The 22,406-nt window shown below is 35.9% G+C and overlaps 2 protein-coding genes across 3 annotated transcripts; one reads left to right on the top strand and one right to left on the bottom strand.

The window, feature by feature from the left end:
- Positions 1 to 695: 695 nt before the first annotated feature.
- Positions 696 to 6,055, bottom strand: LOC125683270 (lysozyme 3-like). Its single transcript, XM_048924252.2, has 5 exons — positions 5,251 to 6,055; positions 4,686 to 4,838; positions 3,232 to 3,269; positions 2,307 to 2,418; positions 696 to 988 (listed from the first exon to the last, which is right to left on the bottom strand). Exons 1-5 carry the CDS (start codon positions 5,303 to 5,305, stop codon positions 783 to 785), a joined length of 564 nt encoding a protein of 187 aa, XP_048780209.2. The 5' UTR covers positions 5,306 to 6,055; the 3' UTR covers positions 696 to 782.
- A 1,469-nt stretch (positions 6,056 to 7,524) lies between these two features.
- On the top strand, positions 7,525 to 21,182 carry LOC125683268 (5-hydroxytryptamine receptor 2B-like). Of its 2 annotated transcripts, none has more exons than XM_048924249.2 (3): positions 7,525 to 7,741; positions 16,339 to 16,470; positions 17,777 to 21,182. In XM_048924249.2, exon 3 carries the CDS (start codon positions 17,785 to 17,787, stop codon positions 19,024 to 19,026), a length of 1,242 nt encoding a protein of 413 aa, XP_048780206.2. In that variant the 5' UTR covers positions 7,525 to 7,741; positions 16,339 to 16,470; positions 17,777 to 17,784; the 3' UTR covers positions 19,027 to 21,182. The 2 variants fall into 2 exon arrangements, with proteins under 2 accessions (XP_048780206.2, XP_048780207.2); XM_048924250.2 differs by lacking the exon at positions 7,525 to 7,741 and adding an exon at positions 10,534 to 11,059.
- The last annotated feature ends 1,224 nt before the right edge of the window (positions 21,183 to 22,406 follow it).

Raw genomic sequence — 22,406 nt, 5'->3', positions numbered from 1 at the left:
GCGATGAAATTGTCAAACTTTCATAACTTATCAAAGTTTGCATCATCATGGTTATTTTCTTAAGTCATGTTGATCAACTGACCCACGGAAGTACAGTCCAATACGTCAAAGAAATGAACACCAGTCCTAGCCTATTTCAATTGTTGACCCATACGAGAGGAAAAATTAATCTCAAAGGATTAAGATATTTCTGAAATTTTTAAAAAATAAAGTTTGAATCAAATCTACTTTTATCAAATCTAAATGCAAATTCATGAAGCTGTATTTATCCAAGTGAAGAAAATACAAATTTCACTGTCATATATACAATGTTGTGTTTATAATAAAAACCATACATAGGTATATCGTTCATTGTGGTTTTTATTTTTAAAATGAGAATTTATTTGTTATCAAATACAACATAAATCAACCCAATATCGTTACAAAATTATAAACTCTTTATTGGTGTATTCATTCCTATGTGTTAAGGAATCTCTTAATCTATTTTTTACAAAACCCAGTGTACATATTTTTGCGGCTTGTAAACGAAAGTCGCGTGTTGCAGCAGGAGTTGGCATATTAAAGAACCCTCATTGCTACGGTCGTAGGCGATAAGCATAGGTCGGAATATGTGGTTCTTCCTTTACAGGTGGTGATCTCTCAATATGAGGAAACATACTCGATGGGACGTAAAACAAATAAACAAAGAACCAAAGAACTGTAGATGATTGTGTTTATTTGTACATTTCCATCAATAAATCATCCTTTTACACAATTCTGTCAGAAATATGCAGCTCACTTATTTAGCTATTGTGGTGACAGCCTTTCGCAGTAACATGTGACCAGTAACCGTCTGTGTACGAGTGTGTGCAGCCTTTTGGTCCACCATTGTGAATTCTCGCGTAACTCTCACAAGTGTGAGAACAGCCACTATAGCCGATATAACGAGACATGTAATTCTGCACACATTTCGAGGCACATGTCAGGTCATTTGCACATGATCTCCAGCCTGAAGAAAAGCATGTGATAAATTAGATATTTTGATAACATTTGATTTTCTAACATGTTATTCTCTTCCTTGTCTTCTTATAGATAAAAATATTCAACCATCCAGTGAAAGTGCAGCAATATGAAAGGTGAAGACAACGAACAGTGATCAATTTCATAACTCCTATAAGCAATACAAAATAGATAATTGGGCAAACCCAGATCCCTGGACACACCAGAGGTGGGACCAGGTGTCTAGGAGGAGTAAGCATCCCCTGTCGACCGGTCACACCCGCCGTGAGCCCTATATCCTGATCAAGTAAAGGGAGTTATCCGTAGTCAAAATCAATTTAAAATATACCAAACAGCTTCATCTCTTGGTCAGATAAATTCAGGTAAATAACGATGACCATAGATAGGCTAGACCCATCGATCCTTGAAGTATCAGTATGGTATTTTGGGGGAAGGGGTCTTTAAACACCCAGTTAAACTTCATTCATGGATCATACTTACTTAGTCCTCTTCACACTGGTCAGTGCATGTGAAGAGGACTAAGTAAGTATGATCCATGAATGAAGTTTAACTGGGTGTTTAAAGACCCCTTCCCCCAAAATACCATACTGATACTTCATGGATCACAGCAGGATATAATTAACTGTTTTTCTATAATTGGTAGTAATGTTAGATTACAAGGCATGCTTACTCCTTTCAGGTACCTGATCCCACCGTTGGTATATCAAGAAGTATGTGTTTGCCCACCTCTCTATTTTGCATTGCTTATACATGTAGGAGTTATGAGAAGATCACTGTTCGATATCTTCACCTTTCATTACACATTTTCAATTGTTCACTTGGCTTCATATTTCATCAGCTTTTCCCAACATTTATAATGCAGTAATGCTAGACTGTATCAACGATTTACAAATCATTTACATAGAATTTCTGAAAATTTCATATACCGTACATCGGGTAATTTTAGTGCGCTGAAACGTTTGACCTGTTCACGCATATAGATGTTCTATTGTGACATGAAAATTGTTAATAAGATAATCATGAAGATTATAATTTGTTGATAAATTAAATATGAAGTTTATTCTATTGTTGATGAGATAACTATAAAGTTTACTTATTTGTAGATAAAATAATTATGAATTTGACTTGATTGTTGAGATAAGGGAACTGTGAAGTTGGATTAATTGTTAATAAGAGGATTTGAAGTTGATTCTGATAAGATAAGTAAGAGGCTTAACTCAATCGATGATAAGATGATATGAAGTTGACTTAATTGTTGATAAGAGAATAATAATGTTGACTTGATTAAAGATAACTATTAACTGTACTTGTTCCCGGAGATCCACAATCCTGCCAGTAATTGTCCTTAATCTGGAAATATCCGCAGGAATCGGAATTTACGTCAAAGTGACAACCAATAGCTTTGCATCCGGATTCCACCTGACAACAGAGTACGGAGAAATGGGAATGATGATAAATCAAATTTTGCTTGTTAATTTTTCTGTCAACATAAAAACATGTAATCGCATTTTTAGTTGTTGCTAGAATCTTTACAAACCTTTGCTTAACGAAACTTGCTATAAACATTTTCCCGAAAATGACGAAAGCGTACACGCAATTTGTTTTTATAACTAAAATGAATAAAATTCACAATATAGAATGTTTATATTCATGAATTCTCAATGAAGTTCAAAACAGTGGGGAGAATTGTATACAGTTTTATAGGATTGTGGATCAGGATATCGGGCTTACAGAGGGTGTGACCGGTCGAGAGGGGATGCTTACTCCTCCTAGGCACCTAATCCTACCTCTGGTGTGTCCAGGGGTCCGTGTTTGCCCAATTATATATTTATATATATATATATATATATATATATATATATATATATTGTATTGCTTATAGGAGATTATGAGATTGTTCGTTATCTTCACCTTTCATTGGAGTTAATATATTTCAACTTTTGAAGATCATATAAAACTTACAAGTCCATTATTTTACAGGAACTTTGTTTTTGTACTCAACTGTGCCAAAATATTGATCAACCCCTGCATCAATTATTTGGTTTGTATCAAGATTTCTATGAACTAATAAGAGACCTATTTTCCTTGATTACCAGTTTTATGATTTAAGGAGAGGGTTTTGTTTTTCATTACCGTAATGGATTGTATCATTTTAATACAACGCAAATAAAAGAATTGATTCTTACAACTTTAAGCTTTAAATTGAAGCTCTGACTGTATAAATGTACTCACATTACAAATGCACTCCAGACAATGCTGCGAAACTAGGCCTGTGATGTAATAAATAATTTTAAAAAGACCATTTTAAAACAATTTGTACAACTTTAAAAATGGCTTATGTAACTCTGTTTCATTACTAAACTAAACAAGCGAAATTTGCCATCACAATAACTGAAATTTCAACATGACAGTAGTAACAGTTAAACAATAACTTATTGAGAGGCCACCGACCCAATGCACAATACATACAGATTCTATAGAGAACAGACACAGCATATTTATACAATTATTGAGCTATGGTGTTCATAAAGATTTCTCTTTGCCTGAAAGCAAGAAATATGAATTCGGTTAAGTCATTTATTTCCTAAGAAGTTTGAAATTGGAGGATATTCTGCATATTTGTAAATTTGATATTTTACAAGATTATCTTACGACATTATATAGTTCACTAGATAAAAATATTACAAATAAAACATTCAAAGTATGCAAAACGAACAGTGTTACTTTTTGTTTTTAAACCTAATTAACCCGGAAGATCTAGATGAAATAGGGCAGTCGAGGTAAAGGTATTGTTATTTAAATGTGCATTTTAATATGCATGAATATCTCTAAAAGTGAGGAACAGTAAACCTTCTTAAATGTGTTTGTACAAAGAGTAAAAGACAATTATATACAGTAATGGCTTTCTTCTTAATCATTATCTTGCTGTTGTAGATTGTGAAGAATACGAAATAGCTTTGTGTAAACTTAGAATACCGAGTCATGATTTAGAGATTGAAGGTGGATGCTATATACAAAGGTAGAAAAACAATAAAAGGTTGTGTAAATATTGTGAAACAAGATACATTGAGAGTATCGAAGATGAATTACATTTTCTTGCAGCACGTTACTAAATAATTTGTTGTTTCTTTGTTAATGGATGGTGTGTAGTAAGCTACTATATTTACCCTTTACTGATGACCCAACCGAGATTTTAACATCTGGCAAAGATCTAAAAGATTGAAAAGGTACCGCTTGGAAATTTTAAAAAGTTTATGTTTGTTTATCTATGTAAATGAGGTAACTCGTGTGTTATAGATATTTATGTAAAACTTTCAGAAGATCTTGATAAAATTGTGAGTATTTTTTTTATCAAATAATCATTTAATGCATTGAATTAATGCTCAAATATTTAAGAACAATAGTAAACATCTAATAGTGAAGCAATTTTTGATAAAGATAAAAATGTAATTGCTTATTCTACATAAATATGTACATGAGAAAGAAAAGATCATTCTACTGTCAACATAAATAGGAAAGATAACTCATGCTACAGCTAAATATAAAAAGGAAAAAAAAACTGCCTGCTTAATAAACATTTGAAAATTTTGGCTTGAGTAGCTATTTATGAATTTTTTTGCCTAAGCGTGAATTCATTATAAGCATGTTCGCTGTAACCGTGTTGTTCAATATTTAAAAGTCCTTACCAGAGCTGAATGTGCCAGTGTGAGACGAGGTCGTCAAACAGCAACGTCGATGTGTGCCTCCAGAGCAAAGTCCACTTTGATAGTGACCGTTGTGACAGGACAGATGGTCGTCTTGGCAATGACCACCAGAGTTTGTGCAGGGAGCATCACTTCCTATTGTCACAGTTTAAAGTAAAAAGTGCTTACAATGGAGTTGAATGTACTATTATTCTTTTATTATTCATTTTCATATCTAAGTGATAATAATGTGAAAAGTTTCTCCCGAATAATGATCAGTTCCCTTTCTTGCACCACATAAGATCGAGTTATATACGTAATTGAATTCCAAATTCTACACAATATAAAAAACATATAAGATTATAAAATTTCCTGATCAGCTGGTTTGGTAATGACAAGTAAATAAAAATTAGTTGCTCTAAATTCCAACCTTAAAACATTGATATGGGAAACAATCTTATAAATTTACATTTGTTTCAGAGTTGGGTTGATTTTCTTCTTTTTCCTGTGTAAGTGTGTGATTTTTTACGTCTTTTATGAATATACGATTGTATGTTATATTACCTACCGTACACTACACTGACCGCTACTGCAATGAAACACAATACAGTAATGCTGTTCATGGTTAACGCTTCTACTGGACGGGAATAGAATGAGCTTTATCGCAGATCAGGGTTTCATTTATCTCGTAGAACAGATATGGGAACAAACGTGACAGTGCCCTTCGCTCTAAATTCTAGCCTTAAGGACACTGATATACGGTTTATAGCTTTTGAGGTTGTTTTTTTTTATTCTGTTTTTCTTTTGTAATGTATGATTTTTTTGTCCATTTTTATAATTGTTGTGCGGGTGAGTAATGCTCACGGCATACAGTAATGAATTTAACGTTTAAATGTGTAGAAACTTTGGAGTTGGAAAGAATTTGGTGAAATAAAACTTGAACTATTCACAGTCACAGCTAGGTGTCTTGAGTTCGATAATCTCCGGTCGTTCGGATAGGATACGACCTCAAAATGGAGGTCCCGTGTCACGTAAACGTTGTCTCCGGTGCCATGCATAGTTCAATTTACATCAAGATCATGTGACTCCAAAGTATTTGTATAGAAAAGGATCATGCGACTCTCACATATATGTTTACTACAATAATTACCATGTTATTCCAATGCAGAATGTATGGCATTTCACTTAAATCTGGTGAGGTTTATATGTGAGTACAAATTCTCAAATGGTAGGTAAAACAACATACAAACGAAGAAATAAATAGTTAGTAAGAAGAAATAAACAGTAAGAAGAAGTAAACAGTTAGCAAGACGGAATCGGAGAGAATAAACTTTTAATATCTCAAATGTGATGAACCACTCGTGCTGAAGAGACAGTAGCTAAACAACGTGTAGATCACGTATCTGATGACAAAGTGGCAAGGTAGGAAAAAGGACTCACCCCACTGAATTTCTCTCAAAACTAGATTGTACATCCAATACCAAACAGATAATCAAGACAGTTAGGAATTTGGGCACCAGGAATCTAAAACAAACTAGACATGCCTCAAGAGATGGTTAAAAGAGTTCATTATTCAATAAAATATCTTCAAGACGAACTAAAGTTGGAGAAACGAAACGGTCTCATCAGTAAAGGACAATTTGAATTTGCTTTGAAACATGAACAAACAATGACTAATGAACATAGAACACAGATGAAGAACATGGTATTGAAGTTAGATTTTTTGTCAAAACGAATGGGGGAGAAAAACGGATAAGATTCAGCATTTGACAGCCACCGTGTCTGAATTATCTGAAAAAGTGGACAGCTATCAAGGGAAATTTTTAAATCTAAAGTCACAGCCACGGGTCCAATTGAATATCAGTAATACAGAGGACAATATAACAAGCCATACCAGCCACCAGAAATGTAAGGCGAAGATAACGAACAGTGATCAATCTCGTAACTCATATAAGCAATATAAAATAGACATGCCTAATCATGTAATATAAAATAGATAGTTGGGCAATTACGGACCCCTGGACACACCAGGGTGGGATCAGGTGCCTATGAAGAGTAAGCATCCCCTGTCGACCGATCACACCCATCGTGAGCCCTATATCCTGATCAGACAAACGGAGCTATCCGTAGTCAAAATCAGTGTACCAAAAACGGCCTAACAATCGGTATGAAACACGTCAGACAACATTTGACCCAATGATAAGTTGTATTGACGAACTAGATCGTTATAACGACCATAGAATTTGCGAAATGCTTACTTTAATCGAGACTGTTGGAACCCCTCTACCATCAGCTTGTTTGTCAGTAGCTTACCCCTACCCAGAATTTAACCTGAGCATAAGATGGTGCAGAAGACCCATACATATCGGCTATCTCGCCGTGTATTTCCTTGCCTGTTTTACCTTTTAAATACAAGTACCGAATTATAGCACGGTGCTCAACTTTAGATGAAAAGCATGCATCACTAGCCATTATCTTACTAAAGAATGACTCGATACGCATGAAATTTCGTACCCAGGTATAAAACATGTATTGAAACAAAGCATGAAAATCGTGATCGTCTCGGCCACCAGACATGTAAAACACCGAGTGTCTTGATTATTGGAACATCCAATGTAAAGGTAATGTAATTAACGAGTCACACGACCCCGGCAACTGAAGGTTTCAAAGTACTGTATTATACACTGGGTGAAACTCTGGAGTAAGAAAGACACAAACCAAAAGGAACTGGATGGCATTGTCCTTCACGCTCTAACAAACGATATAAAGTACTTGGAAGCCGAAACATGCGTCAACAAAGTATACAATATAGTTTGCGCTTTTCATAACATCTTCAATGTACCTACAGTATCGCGCAGCAAGAACAGATCTAGAGAAGCAAAAGAAGAAAGAGGCGCAACAAAGATCGTGGACGCGAACAAGTCTATAAATACCATTCTTAAAGTGGTGACACCGCGTCACGTCAAAACATGTTCAATTCGAATTTACTCGGAATTACACGTTCAACGAGCATTTGCTGTGAAACCTAATTAAAGGAAAAGTACTGTAGACACCTAATAGTAAGTATCAAATGATCTTTGTTACATGTACATGTAGATTCCATGGTTTATGTTAGTGATGGTTGTTAGTCACACAACAATAAATATTATGTTTAGACTTAAGTGATCAGAAATACAATGTCTTACCGTGACTGCATAGATTAACAGTGTTAGCGTGTTACTATTTCATTGATATTCATTAATATTACACTGTGTCATTTCGCTTGACTTTTTTGTGCATTGTTAGAGTGTCCTGAAATTTTCCTCTTTTTGGTTTTTTGTTGTTGTTACAAGCCTGAACTAAGATTTGTGCGCATATTTTTACACATCTTCTTTCATTTTTCAATTCGTTCATTATTTTTTATATCTTACAGCTAAGTACTTCGTTACTAGCTTGAAAATATGGATGTATATTTAATTGCTGTGGTAAAATCTGGAAATTTATTTCAAAATTAAGGATTATCTCCCTCATGCATAGCTCTGATCCTTAGACGAATTTGGCTCCAGTCTTTGGAACTCTGTTTTTTCCTTTTAGTTCGTACAATTTTATTGTTATTTCGGATTTCCAAATATTTGGCTTGAGCATCACTGAAGAGACATTATTTGTCGAAATCCGCATCTGGTGCATCAAAATTGGTACCGTATCAGTTTGATATATAAAGTATTTAGCGTCGCCATAAAGCTAAATAGGACCGATAGTAGTATAACGCAGGTCGATAGGGAGGTCAACTGAGTGCAGTTTTGAGTGCGGGTCGATAGGGGGTTCAACGGAGTGCAGATTGGTGTGGTGGTATTGTAATGATTCCGGATATTTGAGGTACGACCATGCGGAGTTCTTAATTAGTTACTTTACATCACGTGATCTCATTTGTGTATAAATACTGAGACTCCGCAGTCGTCAGTGTCATTCAGATAGAAGACCCAGCCAAGTTGAGAGGACGAAATTATGTGTACTAATAAAGTATTCATAGTAAACAATTCCTCGCCTGTTCTTACAGTTAGAGAGTGAATTTGGAAGGCCATCAGAAGTCTGGCCTGCCACGAAGAGGTTAACCTCCAGTAAAGAGGCTAGCCATAGTTCGTTTTTGGTGTCGTCCGCATTGGCTGAACAGACCGTCGTCCAGGCCGCTATACTCATTGTCCGTCCTGAATAAGGCATCCTACAGTGAGTGTAGTGGTTGAAGGGCTACCACATATACTGTCCGTCCTGAATAAGGCATCTTACAGTATATGGGGTAATCCGAGGGCGACTGAGCTCTACATTTTGTTAAGTTAGCACTACCAGTTATCGTTGCTTGCCTCTGATTGATATAGTGATTCTCTGTTTGATTATAATTTACCTAGATAAGGTTAGGACATATTTGTATATTTTGGCAGTCCACTAAAATCATACCAATTAGTTTAAATTAGTTATTGTTGAATACCCCAAACCCTGGAATTGACCAGGTACGATCCCAGAATTGAATGTAAATACGTTACAGTATTCACATGAGTTTAGGGGTCAGCGTGGGGTCAAGCAGGTGGCCAGCAGGTCACCGGGTGCGGTCAAGCTGGACAGGTGGGGAGGTCAAGCTGGGCAGGTGGGAAAATCTGGGGAGATAGCGTGTGAACGTTTTGATATTGCTTTTGTATTCCTTGTGTATTCCTTTTTGTTAAATTTCAAATAAAAGAATTCAATTAAAGAAGAACAGTGGTTGAAAGTTTACACATTTATTAAATGAACAATTAAACACATTTTAAATATCAAATCAACAATTTATAAAGTCCCTAGAAACACAGCACTTTCGTTTTGACTTCTCGGAAAGTGGCTATTTTCTGAAAATCGCTTTGACTTTGTTTTGTAAACAATGAACTCATCTATTCGGTAGTTCTATATAACATGCAAAGAGTTTATGCATATGTTCACTAAATTGTGTGGTTTGAGTCAGATCTTTCTGCATTAGGTCTTTGTATTGAATCTTATGTGATTGATTTTTTATTGTTGAACTGGAGAATGTTTCACTCATAAGGAGACGTCATTACTGCCCGTGAAGGACTGCAAATTTTAGGCCTATACTCGGCGATTACGGCCTTTGAGCAGGGAGGAATCTTTATCGTGCCACACCTGCTGTGACACGGGACCTAGGTTTTCGCGATCTCATCCGAAAGACCACCCCATTTAGTCGCCTCTGACTACAAGCAAGGAGAAGTGAGGACCTATTCTAACCCGGGTCTCATATATTTTTACGCTATATATTTAAATATAATTCATTTTTACTCTAAAAGTATTATGGAAAACAACTATCTGTGCACGTCGCACCCTATGAGATCACAACGAAAAAGTACGTCACGACGTACATCTTACAATTCATGTCTATATGTTGTTATATTGACTGCCGTTATCAAGTGATAAGCCGTATACGTGAAAATTTTTCTTGTCAAATAATATATTATTATTTCAATTTCGTATCAAATCACTCAACATTTTTATATTTGCGCGAAGGTCATAATTCATATTGTGACCTTGAAATCGCCCCTCTATTTTCTCCCGATCCCCATCATCACTACGTTATGTAAGAAAATCTAATTTACACTCATGTGAATACCGTCACAGCTGTTAATATTTCCACGAGAACCAAAGATAGGGACTTCAGGGAACATTTACTGAATCCGTCTATATATATTTGTTTAAAAGGGATTGACATCCGGTATAGGCACAGTAATTTATATTCATTCGTCCCATCGACTTTGATATATTTTGATTTAAGAAATAAAACTTATAATTCTTTATTTGATGAATGTATCAAATAAAGAATTATAATTTTTATTTCTTATCATTTAATCATGTTTTTAAAATAGAAAATCAAATAGTTTCTCTCATCAAAAAGCTTGAATTAACGTTTTTGAAATGGTGCATTGAAATGTAATGGAGCAGAGGAATACCTATACGTAACAATGAAACCAACAACAAAACTGACTGTGCGTTTAGATCGGGTAGATAGAGTTACTGTGCAGAATTATACGCCAAATTAAAGGTGCAATGGTTAAAAGCTGAATTATACATTAAGGAAGGAAGCAAGTGTTGACTGGATGTATGGTTGCAAGGGACAGTTTCTCACTATAGGCTCGGTTAAGTTTCTTACAAAATGGAAATACCTCATATTTGAAGTGATATTACAAATGTAAAATATGTGGCATAACTTTAGGATACATTTCAAGTGTAGCTGAGTGAAAACAATGATATGCAACATGTTGGTGTCACCATGATGCCAAGTATATAGATATGTGCAAATGCGAAACTAAGACATGTGGTCAGCAGCTGAAGAAATTCAGACTACAACCTACAGGGTCCAGGAAAAGGTAGGTAGCTCAGAGGAAAGTTGGATGGCCCCATATAAAACGTAGATTTTAAAGAAGGTCAGACAGGTTTCTTGATTGTGCACAGCGGCTATATCTCCTCACTTGGTACTATGGTGGTGCACGGGTGGTGCGGATGTAGCCCAAATGACAGAAAAGCAAAGCAAGAAGGGGACACTTGCTCAGGGCATGTTTTGTGCAGCAACACCTGCATGTATGGATGACATTTAATTTAGGGCCTTAATATGATAACTTCACTTATATGAAATACAAATATTGAGAAAACAGGGTAGTATGATTTCTCATTAAGCTGTCATAACCTGACTTAGATGTATACCCCCTTCCCACATGTTGAAGAACCAAAAACTATCCTCTGCCACCCATGCTGCATTGCGTTCGAGACGTTAAACACCAGTTGTGTCGTAGGAACGGTGGAATGCAACTCGGTTCCATTTCAACATCAAGTAAAAAGCTAAACATTTCTTCATCTAAATTGCCCTCGTTGACTGAGCCCCATATAACGCAGTTTAATTTAATTAATATCTCGCAGATCAAAAGTCGCTGATTGCTCCGTCATGTTAAAGCAGACGATACATACCGGGAACTCGTGTTTACAATCTGTCTACTTCTACCAGTCAGTGTCCTACGTCATCAAATTGACTATTCTGCCACGTCATCACTAGGCTTATGTGTGATGTTTCTTTATATCAATTTGTATTTTATTCATATCTTTGGTTGTGTTTATTTTTGGTAGCATCAAACGAATACTTTCGTTTACAATGCTTGTGTGGAAATTACTGTTCTATAGATAGCGCTAAAATTAGAACGAGGAAGACGCATTCCAGAGAAAAGTAGTCCTATGTTCTTAGTGCAGATGAACTCCGGACGATTGTTTTTTTACTAAGAAATCAAACGAATTTTTCATCCAATCAGCATCGTTGTTAAGTCGTCACTTTGAAAGTTATTAAATAATACAATTTTTAAAAACGTTAAAACAATTTAACATTGCATGTACGTATAGATTAATCGATAAATATTAAAGATAGTTCACAACAATATGTATTTTAATCTGATAGAAGCCATCTTGTATTAAAGGACACATTGCACTTTTCCAAAGGATACAAAAGTATATATGCGTTTTGTCTCTCTTTTGCTTGTAGTAAGTAATTCTAATAGTTCGCCTAAATATTGCTATGATTAGCAACAATACGGATTTGAATCTAAGCCGCAACTTCTAAAAGTCTCGTTAACTAACTACTCACGTGGTACAGTAAGGTCACATGCAACCTTCTTCGATCAACTGACTGTGAAATTAGTGTTAGATATTTTGAAAACTCGGATTTTTGAGGCTTAATTCATTCAGCATTATTCATCATGGACAACATGCAAGGTGAATATAACGAACAGTGATCAATCTCATAACTCCTACAAGCAATACAAAATAGATAGTTGGGCAAACACGGACCCCTGGACACACCAGATGTGAGATCAGGTGCCTAGGAGGAGTAAGCATCCCCTGTTGACCGGTCACACCCGCCGTGTTGGGCAAACACGGACCCCTGGACACACCAGAGGTGAGATCAGGTGCCTAGGAGGAGTAAGCATCCCCTGTTGACCGGTCACACCCGCCGTGTTGGGCAAACACGGACCCCTGGACACACCAGAGGTGGGATCAGGTGCCTAGGAGGAGTAAGCATCCTCTGTTGACCGGTCACACCCGCCGTGTGATCATGGACAACATTTATTTCGACGACTCTCCCGAGACTAAGCTTTAGCCACAAGTATATACAAGTAGCCATGTAAATATTAAAATGTAGTGAGGACAGCAAATATGAAATCGGCAATATTTAATTGTAATTGATGTTTACATGGATCGATGTTTAAACATCTGTAATTGGCCTTGATTTTTTTTAATGAAAGGTGAAGATAACGAACAGTGATCAATCTCTTAACTCCTGTAAGGAATACAAAATAGATAGTTTGGCAAACACGGATCCCTGGATGTAGCAGAGGTGGGATCAGATACCTAAGAGGAGTAAGCATACCATGTCAACCGGTCAAACCATCCGTGAAGCACCATATCCCAATCAGACAAACGGAGTTATCCGATGCATAATAACAATAGTAAATAAACAGTACAATATTTTTGTCATAGACAAATTATGATACGTTAAATAGTTGACAACCAGGCCTACTGTCATGGGCGCATTTCGAAAATAATAAATAAGTAAAAGTAATCAAATTTAAAATGGAAATACAATATTTTAATTCCATGGAGCAATTGTATTATAAATAGTTTTGAATTGTCAGTTACACATCGTTAGGAAGTTGGAGAACAGCGTTATACTGTTGTTGATATTACGAGTTGTGTGATTTTTATAAAAATAAGTGAAAGCATTACAAATCAATTTAAAGTTCGAAAATACAATATTTTGTTATTTTTGATTGAAAGTTCAATTACTTTCAATATTTTTAAATATAAATCTACCAGTTGGTAGAAACTGGGAGCACAAGTGATATGTTGATTCAAGTTGAAAGTCAGTTGGTGCAAGTGTATATTGAATACTCGAACAGAATGCATATGCTGTAGGACTAGCAGACGTTAGCTTCAATATAACCATTTTCTCGCAATTTTCTGAGTATCTGTCTAACTGCTTTTTAAAAAAGTACATGACCAAATGCGACTGCGGTTTTTTATGGAAAAGTCCTTGCGCCGAGAAAAAAAAATTATCCACGTATTTTTCCTCAAACCTTCCTTCAAATAATTGGAGGAAACTCCTTTCTATTGACAGCTAGTACATACTTGAACGGCACAAAGCACCCTAATGTAATGTTATTTACAGGCGTTAACGTGATCACTGGCGTTTTTATCGATTAAATCTGATCTGTTTATGAAATGGCTAACAACTGTTTTAAAATCATCTTGCTCGATGTCGCATATGACGTCACACTTCATGGCGCGTAAAATATCGAAGTAAATATGCATATAGCAAGATTGAATTTCATCGCTTTTAAACTCGAAAATTACGCAAGATATTTCCTTTAAAACTTATTAGAAATAGTTCTAATCGTGAAAAGACTTAATTTTGCTGAAAAAACAAATAGTCTATAAATAGTTTATTAACTTTAAAAACTGAAAAACAATATTCAGTTTAAATAGTGAAAGGAACAAGAAAAGGCGTGCTTCTAAGTAGTGTGTAAATTTTTAGAAAAGCACTCCGACGTAACTTTAGAAAATTTCATTTTCATACATAATGATTTTTTTTTTTTTGGTCATACTGCACTCTTCCGCAATTTAAGTGCAAGTATATTTATATATTAACTTTCGTTTCATCGAAGGAAAATGTTATGTCATAATACAGGATGTTAACAAAGATTTCCCGATTCCTCAGCTTCCCTGACGGAAGATGACAATGATTTGTAATTGCACTAAAACCTTTTTTAGCTCTCTTCATTGATTCATTGTATATTATCTAATTTACCTCTCGACAATGTTTTACTCATATGGCCACGTCACCATTGTCAATTGTCACTCATCACGTAGCTTTTCTGAATTAAAATTGTCCGTTCTCTGTCGTGGTTGTCATTGACGTCGTAAACTTTTCACAATTTCTTCTGCTTCTCAAGAACCACATTCAGAAATTCATTTCAACATTAAGGATTATCTCCCTCATACATAACTGTGATCCTTAGACGAATTTAACTCCAGTCTTTGGCAATCTGTTTTTCCTTTTAGTTCTTACAAGTTTATTGTTATTTTGGATTTCCAAAATATCGGCTTGAGCATCACTGAAGAGATATTATTTATCGAAATGCGCATCAGGTGCACAAAATCGGTACCGTATAAGTTTTATATTCAGTCAAGGAAACCAAGAGTATCCTTGAATAAAAGGGATTCGATTTGGTTCAAATGAAGGGATATCCCCCTTTTAAGGCGAGTTAGTAATAACAAAATGGCAAAAGAAAGGATAGGGTAATCTAAAATTCTTCTCAAGAACCACTGGGTCGGAAAAGTTTAAGTTCACATGAAAGCTTCCTGATATAGTGTAGTTTTTTTTAAGGATAGTCTAATCAAGTTTTTCTCGGTATCCTTCATACCTCTATGAAAGGTGAAAATAACGTAACCTCGAACGCAATGCTATCAGACGAAAGGCGAAGATAACGAACAGTGATCAATCTCATAACTCCTATAAACAATACAAAATAGAGAGTTGGGCAAACACGGACCCCTGGAAACACCAGAGGTGGGATCAGGTGCCTAAGAGGAGTAAACATCCCCTGTCGACCAGTCACACCCGCCCTGAGCCCTATATCCTGATCAGGTAAATGGTGTCAAGAATGGTATAACAATCAGTATGAAACACGTCAGACAGCATTTGACCCTATGATAGGTTGTATTGGCAAACTAGATCGTTATAACGTCCATAGAATTTGCGAAATGCTGATTTTAAACGAGACTATTGAAACCCCTGTACCATCAACTTGTTTGTCAGTAGCTTGCCTCGGTTTGAAAACTGGCCATACGCAGAACAAGCTCTTGCGTATCGAATCAGTTGAGAGATATAAACACCATATGCAGGTGATAATGGAATATTGTTGCATAAATATGGGAAGTTGATGATGGAGAAGTTGAAATCATCCGTTTGTCATACAGTTGAGTTGTCAGTTTGCCGTCTATAAAATAATTCTCAAGAACAGCTGGATCATGATTAATTTCATTCATATGTGAAAATGTGAAGATAACGAGCAGTGATCAAACTCATGACTCCTATAAGGAATACCAAATTAGTAGTTGGGCAAACACGAATCCCTGGATATACCAGAGGTGGCATCAGCTGCCTAGAAGGAATAAGCATCCACTGTCGATCAAATAATTGTTGAATGCATACTCATTATGTGCAAGTGTCAACCTCACCATGAACCCAATCTATTGATGAGGTAAACGTAAAAATCCTCAGTGATGAAAATCAATGCTTAAAGAACGGTCTAACGATTGGTATGAAACACGTCACGCAGTATTTGACCTAATGATAGGTTGTATTGATGACCATAGAATTTACGAAATACAAACTTTATGAGACTGTTGAAACCCCTTTAACATCAACATTTTTCTCAATAAATTCTTCTTCATCAAATCTAATTATGGAACATAATCTGATATTATTTTCATATAAATAAAAATGCCTTCTCAATTGAGTTGTGATTTCCGTACGATTGTAATGTAAAACAGGAACAAAAACTGTTATAATCAAACATAGAGGTAACTTTTGTTTTCCTTTTAGAAGGGATATCTGAACCCACGGTCTGATAGCCGTTGACATCCCGGAATCCAGCCGGAATTCAGCCATTTGATGGTTAGAAGTGCATTGAATACGAACAATTTAGATCAATTGCGGTACTGTCGGCTTAAACAGGTAGGTGATCATCAAAGACAATAGAGATGTCATTCTTTCATTGTAATTTTTTCCTTTCCTTCTTATACCGAATAATGTTTCATAGTCTAGACTAGACTAGATCTAAGTAATATTCTATGATTTTTAGGTGTTTTAGTTTCAAGTACTACTAATATTAAATTACAGATATTGTACAATATATAGGGCTTACTCCTCTCAGGCAACAGATCCCATCTCTTGTACATCAAGAGGTCCGTGTTTGCCAAACTCTTAATTTCGTATTCCTTATAGACTTTTGAAATTTATCACTGTTCATTTTCTTCACATTTTCATTATTGAATTACACAGTTTGATAATCGATGCCGTGAATGGAATTGTCAGATCTATTCTGATTTGATTTTACTATATAAATGTAATCGACATATTTTATGACAAACGGGATGATTTCAACTTCTTCATTGTCAACTTCCCATATTTATGTAGCAATATTCCATTATTACCTGTATATGGTGTTTACATCTCTCAACTGATTCGATACGCAAGAGCTTGTTCTACGTATAGCCATTTTGTAAATCGAAGCAGGCTACTGACAAACAAGTTGATGGTACAGGGGTTCCAATAGTCTCGTTTAAAATCAGCATTTCGCAAATTCAATGGTCGTTATAACGATGTAGTTTGCAAATACAACCTATCATAGGGTCAACTGCTGTTTGACGTGTTTCATGCCGATTGTTAGACCGTTCTTGGCACACTGATTTTGACTACGGATAACTCGGTTTACCTGATCAAGATATAGGACTCACAGCGGGTGTGAAAGGTTGACAGGGGATGATTACTCCTCCTGGGCACCTGATCCCACCTCTGGTATATCCAGGAGTCCGTGTTTTCCGAACTCTATTTTGTATTGCTTATCATAGGAGTTATGAGATTGATCACTGTTCGTTATCTTCGCCTTGCTGATTCATTTGCTGAACTGATACCCACTTATTCAGAAGACTTAGCAGCTTCATCACGGAGTCAAATGGTCCTCGTATAAAAACAGGTATAAATCGACAACAATCACGGGGAGTAAGTCCCGCGGATCCAGATTCAAACATTGTATGAGTGTTATTCCGGTTTCCGTGCTTGTATCAGTGATATTAAACGGTTAAACTATACCATTGAGAGAATCAGTCCATTTTTTTCGCTACAATATATTATATACTTTAACTGTACACCATCACGTTGTCAGGGAAGAAACATTCTTTCCTAGCTACACCGCGAACTTTCTATTTTGTATCAGTGTATCATATCAAATGTATTTTTATTCCATTCATTTCCATTATAGGAGTAAGAATGACTAATATGCCGGTACAACATATACTCTCCGATAACCAAACCCAGAACAGGTCAAATGGACTTATTGAAAGCTTCCAAGAGGACATCACGGAGTTGAACCAAAGCATGGCTTCAATTCTTCTACCCGTGGTCGTTTATGTGGCTATCTTAATGGTCCTTGGCATCATAGGCAATTTTGTCGTCTGTTACATTTACATCTTCAGATGGAAAAAGAAAACCATAAAATACTTTATTGGATCCTTGGCAACGTACGACTTTGTCACAAGCATAGTGTGTATGCCTATAGAAATAGCGATGCTTCGAAATCCTGTGACCCTAAATGACCCATATCTTTGCAAGTTCCTACGGTTTATTCGTTCTATGACGTCATTAGGAGCAGGATTCATGTTGGTAGTTATCGCTGTAGACCGATATCTGCGGATCTGCAAGTTATCCAAACCTCAAATTCAAGTCCCCTTAGCAAAGAGATTGTGTGTAACTACTGGAGGAATTGGATTACTGTTTTCCTGGCCATGTCTTATATTGTTCGGGCAGCTCAACAGAAGTAAATCCCCGATTGCAGAAAAATCGTGTTCGGTCGACACAACATTGAATGACACACCCTATCCAGTCGTCTATCATAAAGTATTGTCCGTGCTCTTTTTCGTTATTTCATTGTGCCTTCTGATGTTTTACTCCTTGATATTGACCAGACTGTGTAAAATGCCAGTTCTCACAAAAGTGAAGGCAATGAATTCTAGGAATGAGACATGTACTACCTATAACATCTCCTCCTCGTCGTCGTCGTCGTCAGAAGGTTTTCCCGACAATTCCACAAAACTCAACACAGAACAACCAGATGATTGTTCCAATGACAAAGTGATCCCTGTATCTCCCAGCAATGAAATCTCACGTCCTAGACAATCTTCCATATTTGATGGAAAACTTTTCGGAATTTCTCCTAAGATGCAGACTTCTATTCCATTTGGAATGAAAAGAACAAGTTCTGTAATGTTTTTAATCACTCTCATTCAGTGGCTTAGTTTTCTGCCGTATTTTGCACTTCTTTTCGTTACGTCATTCAACAAGGATTTTCTGCACACTTTAACAGAAACTTATCAAGTATTTTACAACATTGGGATAGTGACTCACTATCTCAGTAGTGGAATTAATCCCTACATGTATGGGTTTTTTAGTAGAGATTTTAGAAAGGAGTGTAAAAAGGCAATTGTATCAATCAAGAATTTACGACGGATTTAAATGTTTGTCCGTCCGTCTTTGTCCAACTCTTCATTTCGTATACCTTACGGGAGTTATGAGATTGTCGCTGTTCGTTATTTGTATCTTTCATTCGTGAAAACTCTCTAAGCGTGATGGTAAGACAAAAGTAAAGTTTCAATGAAACTAAATGACTCTTGATGATTAAAATTCCTTGACATTCTGTCTATCAATAATATTGACTTTCATTCTTGCGTCAATTCGATATATCCCAGTGATCTGGAAATATAAGAACACTACAAAATCTCCCACTTCTGTTTCCAATTTGGATGATTTACTAAACATAGACGTTATGTTTTGGTTTTGAGCACATTTGATATCCCAGTCAATGGGATGAATGAATTTGAATTACTTTAGGCCAAAACAAAATTTATCAATAGTTTATCAGGCCCTGCTGGATCCGTTGAAAAAGTACTGCATGGAATATTTTTCAATTTATACTTGTTTATTGATATAAAATGAGGTAACTATTTTCTTATAGATAATTATTTAAACCAGAAGGTTTAATGAAATCAAAGGTATTCTTTATCAAATAATTATTGAATGCATACTCATTATGTGCAGGTGTTTAAAGGTAACAGTGTAAATTTAAATAAATATAATTAATGAATAACTTTTGTAGTGTTGACATTAGCAGAATAGACTATAGCTAATATCAGTTATTGTTCTAAACACATCTGTGCTAGCCAAGGGTTTACGTAAGGGTTAATGTACGAGTATCGCTCCATTCCTTAAAAGTAATGGACCGAGGCCCCCAAGGGGCCGAGGTCCATTGCTTTTAAGGAATGGAGTCATACGAGTACATTGACCCACTTAAAATCCACTCCTGTAAACATTAATAAAAACTAAACTTTGTGCATTTTAATCATGTCTTACGTTTTTCATTCCTTTGTTGCATGCATTTATATCTACTTGTATAAAGGTTGACCTACTTTCCGAACACTCCATTCCTGAAAAATAATGGAGTATTCGAAAATAAGAATGACGTCATAAGTGGATTTTAATATCCGCTCCGCTTCCTTGTAGATGTGAGATAAGGTGTCTAGGATGAGTGATCACCCCCTCTTAACCAGTCACATCCGCTGTGATTATACACTGCACGAAGAAAAAATATTTACAGACGATTAATCAAACAATAAATGAAAGAAAACATTATGAAGACACTAAGAAGTTGCTTAGCATGTTTAAAGATGAACATTCATATAACATAACCGGATTAAATGCCGAGGTGTAGCGCTTAGTCGTTCCTTGTTGACGTATTATAACAGTTAAACATACCGATGAATTGTATCACTTGTCAAATGCTGTCTGACGTGTTTCATACCGATTGTTCAACCGTTCTTGGCACACTGATTTTGACTGCGGATAACTCCGTTTACCTTATCAGGATATAGGGCTCACGGCGGGTGTGACCGGTCAACAGGGGTTGCTTATTCCTCCTAGGCACCTGATACCACCTCTGGTGTGTCCAGGGGTCCATGTTTGCCCAACTATTGATTTTGTATTGCTTATAGGAGTTATAAGATTGATAACTGTTCGTGATCTTCACCTTGCAACCATACATAATCTGATCCAAACAATTATCGAGAAATTGTTGTTACTAGTGCAATTGGTAAATTATCTAAAAGTATTCTGAATGAAAGTTGAAGATAACGAACAATGATCAATCTCATAAATCTCATAAGCAAATACAAAATAGATAGTTGGACAAACGCGGATCCATGTAGACACCAGATGTGGGATCAGGTGCCTAAGAGGAGTAAGCATCCCCTATCGACCGGTCACAGCCGCCGTGAGCCCTATATATTGATCATGTAATTTTTAGTAGAAAGATGACGTAATGGTTGCATCGTTGTCTTTCAAGATTATACTAGAAACTAGAAATTCGTTCCTATTATAAATATACTGGAAAACTCTGGAAAATTCTTATTTAAATAGCTCTGGTTAAACACTTCCTATGCATTTGAACTTTTATTATACTGGGAACTAGGATTTTGGAATTTACTATTGTGTGTGTATATATATTGATTTCGGCACGGATTTTGATATTCATTGTTCAATTACCGTAATTGTTTCTATTATAGTGTTGTTACAGTTTTCTATCAAGTATTAATTGTAAATAAATCTTATCAATTGTTTAATTGCCTTGTGTTAGTAAATTCTACTGCTGTATTTTGAAGGGTAATTCTGACCCATAACACCAGGCATCCGTGTTTGCCCTTCTCTTAATTATGTATTCTTTAAGGAATTACGTGATTGATCAATGTTTGTTATCGTTACTTGTCCATGTGTTATCATCAGAAAAGCGTTAAATTTCTAAAATCAAAAGGTTAATACAACAAACAGTGATCAGTCCAATAACTCCTATAAAAATACAAAATTAACAGTAGGGCTAACACGGACCCCTGGACAGTGGACATACCAAAGGTAGGATCAAATGCCTAAGAGTGGTAAGCATCCCCTCTCCACCCGCCGTGAACACAATATATCTCGATCAGGTAAACGGAGTAAGTTTGATGATGTTTAGAATCAAACAGTCGACCCATTTTAAAAAGAACTATACTTGGATTCAATGTTTGCTGTTGATTAAGTTTATTAAAAATTGATGGTACGATGCTTTAAATAAACACCTATCTATGATACTGTCTCTCATCTTTCACTTCCTCTGTGAGTAGGTGCTTGTATAAATATTTCCTTGAGGCCTTATTTTCTCACGCCTTCCTTGATGGGTCTTCTGATCCGATTTTAAATTCATCTGTTTATTAATCTTGACTGACATATTGCATCTCTTCAGGGATAAATGAATAATGCAGGAACATTTCCTGTTCTAAGTACAAGTACTCAATCTGTTTGCAATTAGATGAGAGGGAATGAACAAACGTTTCCGCGTGTATTGACATTAAAACGCATACATTTACTTTCTGCAGACTTTTGAGTTAATTGATGAAAAGGTGAAGATAACAAAACGTAGACACGGACCCCCGACCACACCAGAGGTGGGATCAGGTGTTTTGGAAGAGTAATCATCTCCTTTCGCCGTGAATCTTATATCTCGATCAGGTAAATGGAGCAATTCGTAGTCTTAATATTAGTAAGAAACACGTCAGACAGCATTTGACCCAATGATAGGTTGTATTGGCAACTAGATCCTCATAACGACCATAGAATTTATGAAATTCTGACTTTTTATGAGACTGTTGAAACCTCTGTTACAAAAACTTGTTTGTTAGTAGTCTGTTTCGATTTAGAAATTGAATATACGCAGAACATCTTTAAAGTAGCTGTATGTAGAATCAGAGTGGTGTTTACCAAAGTGAGATTGTTTCCTATTCCCATACTTATTTAAGAGCATAGTCTTTAAT

This window comes from Ostrea edulis, chromosome 6 (assembly GCF_947568905.1).
Source record: "Ostrea edulis chromosome 6, xbOstEdul1.1, whole genome shotgun sequence".
Classification (NCBI taxonomy): Eukaryota; Metazoa; Mollusca; class Bivalvia; order Ostreida; family Ostreidae; genus Ostrea; species Ostrea edulis.
The sequence above is the reverse complement of the archived record's forward strand: the minus strand, read 5'-3'. Positions and strand labels throughout refer to the sequence as shown.

Bases quoted from the DNA above. Each gene is read 5' to 3' on its own strand.
- LOC125683270 (XM_048924252.2), bottom strand. From the start codon at position 5,305: ATGAACAGCATTACTGTATTGTGTTTCATTGCAGTAGCGGTCAGTGTA. The intron at 4,839-5,250 runs GTAGGTAATATA...CTGTGACAATAG, and splicing joins AGCGGTCAGTGTAGTGTACG to GAAGTGATGCTCCCTGCACA. The intron at 3,270-4,685 runs GTAAGGACTTTT...ATTACATCACAG, and splicing joins CACTGGCACATTCAGCTCTG to GCCTAGTTTCGCAGCATTGT.
- LOC125683268 (XM_048924249.2), top strand. From the start codon at position 17,785: ATGACTAATATGCCGGTACAACATATACTCTCCGATAACCAAACCCAG.